The sequence below is a fragment of the Hesperophylax consimilis genome, chromosome 8, assembly GCF_061612785.1.
Source record: "Hesperophylax consimilis isolate HC1 chromosome 8, BYU_Hcon_1.0, whole genome shotgun sequence".
Classification (NCBI taxonomy): domain Eukaryota; kingdom Metazoa; phylum Arthropoda; class Insecta; order Trichoptera; family Limnephilidae; genus Hesperophylax; species Hesperophylax consimilis.
This window is the reverse complement of record NC_142843.1, coordinates 30,002,501-30,014,268: the sequence shown is the minus strand read 5'-3', so window position 1 is coordinate 30,014,268 and position 11,768 is coordinate 30,002,501. Positions and strand designations below refer to the sequence as shown.

Here is an 11,768-nt window from a genome sequence, read left to right as displayed (position 1 = left end):
CTTCCGCTAGACCTCCGAATTGGTCTTCCAGAAGTCTTGATTGGCACGTGGTCTGACCCTTGTTCTCCATTCTTGGGGGAGGCTGTGGGAGAGTTTCTACCGCTCCTGCCGCCTGACTAACTTCTGCTGTGGCCGCTCGCGTAGTCCGGGTGCTAGCTGACGCCATTGTTCAAAATATTCTAAATTGTCTAAAAGTAAAATCTATTCCTAAATTTTAAAAAATATATATACCTAATTTAATTTGAAAAAATCTATACCTAAATTAATTTAAAAAAAATCAATACCTAAATTAATTAAAACTACCTACAGCTAAGTTAATAAAAAAAGCAATACCTAAATTAAAAACAAATCTGTACCTAAACTATTACTAAGATTTTTGGGCGCCAAATACTCTTTTGATATGGGAAGTATTAAACCCGGATGTACATATTATAGAGACGAAAAAATACTGTAAAACATAAATCAAAATTGCCACTTAAAATTAAACAAAATTATAAATAACCTGAAAATCTTAACCTAGATTCTAACGAGGCTGTGGGCGAATAAATTATTTTACAAATTATGAAAATCGTTCCTCCTTTTAAATTAATTGCTCTAATCTCAGGGTCGGGAATCGGAAGTATGCACTTATACTTCTACCAGCCTAAAAGCCGGTAAGCCCCACGTTCAGGGCCGCCAATTGTTATAACTCTACTTAAGGGAAGTTAATAATTAATATTATTCAGGTAAAAGATAAGGAGGAACGAGTACAAAAAAAAAGAAGTTACTTAAGTTCGAACACGATTAAAATTTATTTAAAAAAAATGTATAAAGAAGGGTTAGTCTTAATCTAGCTTAATGATAGTTTTAAATTGTAATTCTTAAAATTAATTGTCCTTTTTCTTAATCCTAAATTATTGTTCATTCAATGTCTTAAAAGTTGGGTCACGTTACGAGATAAATATGCAAAAATTGTTCAGGCACTTCCCTTTACGATGATTCTGGAACCGCGTACTCCACGTTCGCACTTATCACTGATACACAAAAAGCGGCAACTTGGGCTGGTTCCGAAGGGCGGAATCAGTTCAGCTTGGGCCACGGCTCCGAAGGGCGGAGTCGGCAGGCAGCGACTTCTGAGAGGGCAGCTTCCTGGGCGGAAGTCTGGCGACCACTCTGGCTTCCTGGGCGGAAGTTCGCGGGGTTACGGGAGAAGCCTCAGTGACCGCTCCAAGGGGGAGGGCAAGAGGTTTCTCGGCGGACGCGAGATGGTGACTCCTGAGAGGCGAGAGCGTGACTGTCAGAGCTGAATCAGTTGTATCCACCCGCGCGATCCGGCGACTGTGGCACGCCTGTGGTGCCGTGCTGGAACTATCATGGTTCCGCTTTACACCACTTCGGTGCGTCTTCTCGAGTCCGTGGCGCTGGCATCGCCATTCTCACCGCTAAATTGCGCTGTCTGGCTGATTCCGATTAACTAACGGTTCAAAATCTTAATTTATATTTAAGTATCTTAACATTATGCATGCATACACATAATTAATATCTGGTTGCAATTAAATTTCTAATCTAAGTTGACAATTACTCTTACATCTAGATTTATACTTAATGTTCAATATTTTAAAATTACGTTTTTAAATATGACCTTCAAACAATTACAATTTAGCCCAGCCTTGGGCGAAGGTTTGTTTTATTGCCGGGTCGCTGGCTTAACGTTCCCATTTCAGAATTACTACCTAATGAGGGTCTAGAGATAAATCTGCCGACTAATGGGTGTATTGCTTGAGTTGGCTTTCTAAATTTTTATTGCGATTTCCGGCAAGGCTCTTTACTAAATACGGTCTAATAATATCCGACTGCCGCCTCCGTCTGCGTGTAAAATCACAGTCACAGATGCAGGCGCACGTGTTTGCTTTGGCCTTTCTATGAATTCAAGTCACATGGATACCTAGGGACATATCAGATGTGATGAATTATCATTGTGATGATTTATCCGGTTACCAAAAAAAACATTTGAAACCGCACAAGAGTCCCAACTGCTCCTGAACACTGAACTGAACTCCGCAAACACTGAACGATGCCGCTATATTATTAATACGATTCCGCTGCCGCGATGTTGAGTAAAAGGTCCATTTCACATTTTCAGAATTTTTGTAAAATTCTTTTGTGAATATTCTCAAAACATTAGTCGAGTGTTTATCTTTTAAATTAATACCAACAAAGGCAACGCTGGTTCCCTAGCGGAAATTTTTTTTCAAAAGATCTGACGAACATTTTGTCTCTGGGAATTTAATTTTGGGCCTATGTAAACTGTAATTACTACTTTACACGAAACTTAAAAAACGTATTTATTTCGATAAAGGTATTATAAAAGTTAACGTCACTTCATTTTTTATCCTTTAATATAAAATATTTATTTTAAAATTTTCATAACATCTGGCAAAAGCAAGTTATTTTTTATGTAGAATAACTCCCAAAATTTCACAAGGGGTTATTAAAATGTTCTACCATGAATGAATACTTTGGTACGTCATTGAATCGTCTGGCAATACATTCTTGTAATGATTCTTTCTATAATATTTCAAATTATTATTACTCTATGCCGCTCTATGCCAAGTTCTGTCTATGACTCCTCAGTGTTCTTTCTATACTTTGTCTTTATTTCTGTACTTATCGTAAAAGTGACACTTGTTTAGTGAGGTTATATAAAATATTCGAGTGAAAGATTAGAGAATTATATTCACTCTTGAATATTTCATTAGTAAAAACAAATCAAAATGGCTTCACTCACGGCATCGACCGAAGCGTCAGAAGCCGACCAGATAAAATCGGTAAGTTTATATTTTTAAGCTTCATTTCCATTTTATACTTCGAAATACAAACTTTTATTCTTCAGCGCATGTTCCACAACACAATATTTTCATTACTGTAATAAATAACTTACCCATTTCTTCAACTACTGTATGTTCATGTATTTTTTTTTCAGTTCAAGGAATTTGTAGTGTCCTACAACAAACTTTCGGAGCTTTGTTTCGTTGACTGCGTCCATGATTTTACATCCAGGGTTATTAAAAAATCTGAGGTAATTAGACAGTAATTTCTATATAAAAAAAACAACCTTGTTCTGAGTCTACTAACTACATACACATCGACTGTGTTTTGGTAAAACCCTTCAGGACAAATATTTTGGGAATGTTACTTTTCAGTGGTATCATATAGAATAATTTCAAAGTACAACTAGAAGTAATTTTAGTTATTATTTCACTAACCGTCGCACTTTTAGGCACAGATGATGGAAATTACACTATATATTTAACAATAACTACAATGAACAACTAGTTTGTACAAAATAAGTTATTAGGTTGGGTTAATTAAATAATTTATTCGTATTTAGATCAAAACGAAACTTACGCAAGTGTTATTCCATACAAAAGTCCAAAATGGTGGCAAAGGGATCATTTTATCAGGTGAATTTAGATTGAATACAAAAATAATTACTATGCATCTTTTACCATCCATCCCTACGTAAATCATAGTTTCTTGTAGAAATTAAGTTTAAATATTGTGTAATTTCCGTAATATGTGCCTATTAAAAGTGTGGCAGTTAGTGAAATATTGGTAATTATTTACCTACGACTACCGTTTGAGAAAATATTCCGTACATGTTAGGTTAGGTTGGATTAGGTAGAATTAAATCACAAACCAGTCTATACAAACCTAGCGTAGCCCACAAACTACTTGAAAACTGGGATATAACTCTAAAGGGGACGCGAGCAGGCGTTATTAAAGGGGCAATTTTTTGTAGTAGTAAAAACGGTAGTCGTAGGTAAATATTTACCGAAATATTTACCCAAGAAATCTCTTATAATCATAAAATATAATTGCAATATTTTAATCAAAAATTTGAAAAACAGGTAACCACTTTCATATAAACTTCAAAATTTTTAATTAGATTACATGTATTTTCTCCTGTAAACTTTTCATTCTTTGGCTTGAAGGATTTTACCAACACACAGTCGATATTTCATAACTTCTGTGGGTATGTGTTAAGGGCTTCTATGTAATAAAATAATACATAACATAAGTGGTAAAGAGAGAACTGTAGTTCTTAAATTCACATTTCATCCAGCATTACAGTACTTGATTTTCCCAAAATACTATAATTCCAGTTTAGCATTCTTAATTAAGTGTTTTTACAATATTTCTAGGATACCTGCGCTCTGAACTGCATGGAAAAGTTCTTGAAGATGAACCAGAGAATATCGCAGAGGTTCCAAGAATTCCAAATGATTTCCAATGAAAATGCGATGGCAATGGCACAGAAAATTGGAGGAACTTAGTTAATTTATAGAATATTTATGAAGAAGAATATATTATTATTTATGTTATAAGAACCTAAAGCTCTGCGTGATACATGATCAACCCACATGTTTTCTTGTCATTGATTTTAGTAGAATTCTTCTGTTTTGCATCTACAGAAAAGAGATGAAGGATGAAAACTTTATAAAGGGTTGTGTAGATATAGATAATTTAATCATTTAGTATGCCCTTTATAACTTCATGGTCGAGAATATAAGCTTTTTATTTTCTACATAATTTAAAATATAGTTTGCCTGAAGATTTTGAAATTAATTATCTGTTTGTAATTTACAATATAAATGCATTATTTTGTTTATATTGTAATTATCTGTTAATCATGTCACAGAATCAATTACTTTTAGCATGTAGTTGTTGTCTATTTATAATTTTTCCAATTTGTGAAATAAAAAAATTCAGCTAAATAAGATCTTTTAATTAATTTTGCAAACTTTCCCATTATTTTTAATATTTAATCCTGAATTATTCGTGTCTGCAGTAACTGTATTCAGTTTTTTGTATTTTTCTTTTTTATGTACAGATGACTGTTTTTCAAATGAGTGAATGATTAAACTATTCATAAAATATATCCAATATAATCTACTATTTGTTTTTCGATGTATACATAAAACAACCTTAAATTTGTACAGCTTTAAAGCCGTGTATTAATACAATAAATATGTACACTTTTCAGTTGGCTTAGAATATTGTGACAATTTTGTTTAATTTTTATATTAACACAGTTCCGGCGCGAAGGGTAGTTCTACCTTTTATGTCGGTCCTACTTGAATGGCGGAAAAGGCATTGCTTGCTGTCCATTCATTTTATATAAATATTTCATATCAATCTCTTTGTAAGGGTCCCAACCATGTGTATATGTTTGAAGAAAAGAATAATACTAATAGATCTGAACGAAACATGAAATAGAAAGACATAAAAAAATAATGGTCACAATTAGGAATCGAACCCAGGATCTCTTATCTTACTGGGACAGGCGTCTTAAACCACTCGACCATTGGGATCTGTTTATTAAACATCATATTTGTCAATGTATTTAAAAATTTACATTATCAGCCTTACTAAATAAAAACCACTTCACATTCGTTAAACGGTGTTTTTGTTACACACTGTACAAAGATTGTACACTGTTTAGTTGGAATTATTACCAATAACAACATTGTAATTTTCAGACCTACGCGCATGCCCGCAGAGGAGTGCATGTCAGTTTCCCCGCAAATTACTGTGTTTTGTTTTTTATGTCATTAAAATCATGCTTTTAATAATAATTTCTAGTCTAATGACCAACTCACTAATATATTAATATTATTTTTGTCAGTTTTAATCCATTAATCATGTCATATTGTGAATAATATAGTTTCATCTTATCAGAAAAAGCGAGGTTGTATGCTACTTATTATTTTTTAACGCATAAATTTAATAAAACTTCCATGAAAGTGATGTTGTCTAATGACATAAATGCATTATGCATGTGTAGATAAATACAAAGTTTAAAAAAATCATCGTTTATATTGATGACAAAATGGATCCAAAATGTCCGATATTTTGGTTATTCTTTGGGAATTGATATTATAATTTTTAATTGTGTGAACAAGATAAATAGTGAAGTGACAGTAATCTTGCAAATTGCTTTTTGAATAAAAAGCCTGTGTTCTGATTTTTTATTTCTTTCAAAATTTTTCGGTATTTTGATTCAAAATGTTTGTTATTTTTTTTTCATGTTTGAAATTAAAATATTGCAATTTTTAAATATTAAAGTATATTTAAGGGGGGGCTAGGGTTAATTCGTACGAAAAAAGGCATTTTTTTGTGAATTTTTTGTGACAACACAGTTAAAATTTCTTTATTAAATCTAATAGGACAGTAAAGTATGACATTTTAAAAATGTTGTATAAAATTTTCAGAAATATTAAAAAACACGGCAATGGCAGCAATTATTCGGACGTGTCTCAAAAAAAAGTAGAATGGCGGTGCCCCTCATAACTCGGTGCTGGGTCATCTGAAATCAAAAAATCAAAGTTCATTCGTTAGATAATAGTTTTTCCCAGGTAACGCTGGGAGGGTTTTTCTAAATTTTAATTTTTCACTTTTTTGGAACACTTTGAAGGGAAAAACGCTATTTTTAGTGAAAAAAATCGGCTAATTTATTATTGTAAAATAATAATTATTAACAAATTTGAAAAAAACTCTCCAGCGTTACCTCGTAAATTATGTACAGAAATAGTTTTCAAAATTTCAAAAGGATCGGTGCAGTAGTTTTGAAGTTATGACGGTCACCGACTTTGAAAACGTGAGTTGTGGGAAAAACGCTATAAAGTTTTGAACACTAAAAAATCTGGTATTAAACGTTTATAAGCAAATTTTATCGGCTTACCTCACACTGAATCATCAATGCCAGGTCCATAAAGGATGTTGCTATCATCCATGATGTCTAAAGCACCTTTTTGCTCCTGTCTACGACGAATCCTGCCTTCTTTAGTTTGTCTCTCAGCTTCCTGCTCTGCTCGGCTTATACATATGGTCGGGTAGGGATTAAAATCCGACAGGTATAAAAATACTCGTAACTTCGTCAATTTTGCTCCAATCAACTTGAAATTTGAACACAATATTCTTAACATATTAAGCATTTATTCAAAAAAAAAATGCAAAAAAAAAATTTTAAAACCCTAGCCCCCCCTTAAGATAGAAAAATCTAAAAGGAAAGTTATCTAGTTTCCAAATTGGTATTTGTTTTGCGACATCTTCAAAAGGAAGAAAAATATAGAACATTTAAAATTTTTGAAATTTGATTAGAAATTATTATTATTTGTCAATTTCATAATTCTGTTTAAAAAAATCGCTACTAATTTTAGAAAAATCTTTGGTTAAATAACGAAAAGCGCCCACTTATATTGTACGCAGGTTCCTATTTTTATAATTTTGTGATAACCTACTGTTACCAGCTCTGTACCGTTTATGTTAAGTATGTTATGTTATGTTTGGTTTATTTATGTTACGTTATGTTATGTTGTGTAATCAATTTTATCCTGTAATTTGTTGTATTTATTAATAAGAAAAATGTTGTAATGTATGGACAAGATCACTCTTAATGGGTGAAAGCCAATATAAAGAATAAAAATAAAAAAAATAGTTTGTACTACAGATAAACTACCCTCTTTGACTGGATAAGCAATGTATAAATCTTCTGTATTTTTCCATGAACTATTTTGTCAGTTTCTATTTTACGTTTCAATTAGTAAGGTTTTTGCATACATGGTCGTTTATTTATTGATTAAAATTTTCACTATGTTTTTTAGTAAGACCGTATATGTATTTAAAAATTTGAACCAAGTCTTCCCCACCTTCAAACTCTTGTCTTTTGTGTGGAAGAATATTTTATCAAAAGGAAACTATATTTAAACCGACAATCCAAAGTACTCATAAAATGACCAGACCCAAGAAACTACTCGATATGGACAGAAACTCACCGAGGGAACTGTTAGGACTACTAACGGAACACTGCCATCTCAGGAGACACATGCAGATATTGGGAGTAGTAAACACCAATAGATGCAGGAAATGTGAAGAGGATGAAGAGACTCCAATCACCTATGGTGCCAATGTCCTGCCCTGGTGGGAACTAGGCTCAGATACCTGGGGAGACATACAGTAGAACCAGAGGACATAGCCACATACCCAATGACAACCCTGGTGAACTTTATTAAAGGAACTGGGTTGTTGTTAAAGGATTGAGGTAAAATGGGAGATAGCACAATGGGCCTATGGCCTAAGTGCTCACGGGAACTACGTGTAAACCGTCTCCGCTTTAAAAAAAAAAATATATAAATTTAAACCCATAGAATGGGTCATATTACGTTTATCGCACCTAAGATGCGGAAAATGGCTAAATTAGATGTGCTTAGATTTTTTAAACATTAAATTGGACTACCTATTGTTACCCCAAAATGAAACCCTTCTGGGGTAACCATTTGGTTTAACCAACCAACCCTGTGAGCAATTGTTATTTCACTAGTTTGGCAAATAAATTGAATGTGAAAACCAAATGCATATTGAAGCATTACCTACATCTAAAGGCAACGGATTGGCTTAAAATAATAAACTACTGAACATCGATAATCTAATAGTATTATTGTCCCAGCGTCTGGACGATGTAGGCCCTGTGATTGGTCAAATTCAAATTGTGTTTAAATAAGACTTTAAAGATTAAGACACGATTTCATACTGAAATAGAATCGCCACATGTAATACGATATTTCTTCAAAAATATCGTTTCTGCAAATACAATTTTTGGATAATATCGAAGAAAATATGTTTTAGAAAGTTCATGATCCATTGGATTAATTACATTACAGTGAAAATTATCCACAATTACGTGATTACGTTTGACGTTTGACGAAAAAAGCACGCGTTCATTCAACATGGACGATACGCACCGTGTCAATAGATAGCCGACAGAGCGCTCCTCTGGCGGTGAAAGAACGAACCGAAAGTGGCTGGCGCGAATATTTAAATATGAAAAATTACTTGACCATTAACAAGCGTTATATAAAAAGATTTCTTCTGGAAGTTTATTTAAACTTTGCAATGGCATCTATAATATTATTATGCGATCGTCTGGACGGTCTGGGCCCTATGATTGGTCGAATTCAAATAATTTTACCATAATTTACTCTATGCAAATATTATTTTGGTATTTTGGTTTCTTTTACAAGTAAGGAAATATTTAAAAAAAGGTTATTATAGGTTAGGATAGGCTATGTTGGGTTATGCTAGGTTAGGTTAGATTAGGTTGGATTAGTATAGTTCAAGTTAGTTTATAGATAAGGTTAGATTATGTTGGATTATTATAGGTTAGGATAAGTCAGGTTATGTTAGGTTAGGTAACGTTAGTTTGGGTTATTATGGGTTAGGTTAGGTTGGGTTATTATAGGTTAGGTTGGATTTGTATAGGTTAGGTTAGGTTAGGATAGGTTAGGTTGGGATTGGTTCGGTTAGGTTAGGTTGGGTTAGGCTAGATTGGATTATTATAGGTTAGGTTAGGTTAGGTTGGATTATTATAGGTGAGGTAAGCTTAGGTCAGGTTAGATTATTATAGGTTAGGATGGGATATAGCTTAGGTTGGATTATTTTAGGTTAGGTTAGGACATAGGTTAGGCTGGATTATTATAGGTTAGGTTATTTTATTATAGGTGAAGTTAAATAAAATAATAGTCAAAAAATCATTTGTGCTAAGTAGGCACTATTTTGCCGGAATATTGTATTACATTATATTTTTTTAATTTACGTTTTTCGATTGTCTCTAGCCGCTCATTTCAGGAATACCGACAAAAGAAAATGTTATCAACAGAAATTATTCAGGCTGTCATCCCATACAGCGAAAGCGAATTTTCATTTTAGGTAATTAAAAATTAAAAAGCTAAAATTAAAATTTTCCCAAATGCTGTTCGATTCCTTTTATAGTAAGGTAAATCAGAAGGTATTATTTAAAAATATTTCCTATTTTCCGTGTCCAGCGATTCCGAATATTTACCTATATTAATTTACCTTTAGCCATTTAGGCAATTATTCGGGAAAGGTAAAGTTTTACCCGAACAACTTATTATGCCTAAACGCCTTCCTGTTCCGTGTTTTAACAATATATACTCACCCTCTCTCTGTGAATGACCTAATATCTACCTATTAAATGTAACTGTTGTTAGTATCACAAACTGGGCGAAGCCCAATCAAGTGCCGCCCGCAGGGCCTAGCAGAAAAAAACCCGCGGAGCGGGTTTTTAACTGCTAGTGATGATTATTATATTTTATTTATACCTTATATTATCAGTTAATAATGACAAAAATATAATTTTCTTAATTCTTCAGAATTTGCAATTCCATTGTAATTTATTAAACTGTGGTTGTTTTAATACAAATACTGCCAAGTGAACATTTAATAACTGAAGGCATTCTCCAATATAAACACAACAATATTATTTATTGCTTTGAATGAAAAAAAAAAAGAATTTCAAAACAAATAATTACTCTTCAAGGCGTTTTTAAATAACTATTCAAAATCAGAAAATTTGCAACACAGCCAAATAATTATTAATTTCATGTCTTAACATAATAAACATTTAAGTCACAGTATTTATGAAAATATTAAGCATTAAATCATTTTTATCAAATTAAAGGTTTTATTACATAAACATTGCGCATCACAAAAATTGGGATTATCTTTGATAATATTATTATTATATAAATTTTTTTATTCTAATATGAAAAGTGCTATTGTTTTAAACATATCTTGAATCATTGAAGATACAAAACTTTTTTTCTTCAATAATGGTAAACTACTTGGTGGCACCATTTTTAATTAAATAATAATTAAACACTTGGACCCAGTTGCTTCGCAAAAATTCAAATGTAACATTGTCATCAAACCATTCAGTGCCACTTTTTTTCTTTTACATTTGGAAGGTCCCCGTTAAATGCTGATTCTAGGTGCGTCTCAGCTTTCTATAAAATTGTAATGAGCTGACAACCTTAACAACATAATAGTTGTCCTCTTCTGTTGATCCCAATTTGTTCAGAAACGGAGACGGACTAAAGATGGGTTGTTCAATTCATCAAATATTAAAGTTGATTTTCGAGTAAACAATACGTTACTATTACCATTTGGCTGAATGGCCATTTGATGATAATGTTACATTTGAATTTCTGCAAAAAAAATACTGGGTCTTATTTTTAACCACTGTTTTTATTGAAATCAACATGTTTCGGAAGCAACAGTCCCTCCATCAGGAAACAAAGTATACTAAAAATTAAGACGACATACAATTATATACTTAAACAGAACTGTAAAACTAAGTGGTGGGAGAGGATTAGAGGGAGGGGGTTACTAATTATTATCCTAACATATACTCGTATGTCATTTTCATTTTTAGTATACTTTGTATCCTGATGGAGGAACCATTGGTTCCCTAACATGTTGATTTGTATCATTAAAACAGTATTTAATTTTTTACTTATCAAAACTTTATATTTACTTTATAGCTAATTTCCACTGCACATATCTAATTAAAAACTACATTTTATTTCTAACTAATTTTACTGGTTTTGAACATTCAACTTTTAATTGATACTTTTTTTTATTTCATAATAACTATTGAACTATTTAAATCAAAATATATCTCTAAAGCCAATGACACATCGGCTTTGAAAAGGACAGTCAGGAAAGAAATGATTATTCAGCAAGCAAGTACATTACAAAATATTTAGACATTTTCAAGAATAGACCATAAAAGTTACATAAGATTAAATTCATAATATAATATTATACTATTTTTTTTTAAATGAGCAAATACCCTCCATATACATTAATATTTTTATATTGAATATTGATTTAAGAAAGCACAAAGAAATGCAATAATTAATTATTTT

At 32.2% G+C, this 11,768-nt stretch overlaps 1 protein-coding gene across 1 annotated transcript; it reads left to right on the top strand.

The window, feature by feature from the left end:
• Positions 1 to 2,616: 2,616 nt before the first annotated feature.
• Positions 2,617 to 4,731, top strand: Tim9a (translocase of inner membrane 9). Its single transcript, XM_089634583.1, has 3 exons — positions 2,617 to 2,807; positions 2,963 to 3,058; positions 4,185 to 4,731. The coding sequence occupies exons 1-3, from the start codon at positions 2,754 to 2,756 to the stop codon at positions 4,314 to 4,316; spliced, it is 282 nt and encodes a 93-aa protein (XP_089490709.1). The 5' UTR covers positions 2,617 to 2,753; the 3' UTR covers positions 4,317 to 4,731.
• The last annotated feature ends 7,037 nt before the right edge of the window (positions 4,732 to 11,768 follow it).

Coding starts and splice junctions, on each gene's coding strand:
- Tim9a (XM_089634583.1), top strand. CDS start 2,754: ATGGCTTCACTCACGGCATCGACCGAAGCGTCAGAAGCCGACCAGATA. Junction 2,808..2,962: donor AAGCCGACCAGATAAAATCG/GTAAGTTTATAT, acceptor TTTTTTTTTCAG/TTCAAGGAATTTGTAGTGTC. Junction 3,059..4,184: donor GGGTTATTAAAAAATCTGAG/GTAATTAGACAG, acceptor CAATATTTCTAG/GATACCTGCGCTCTGAACTG.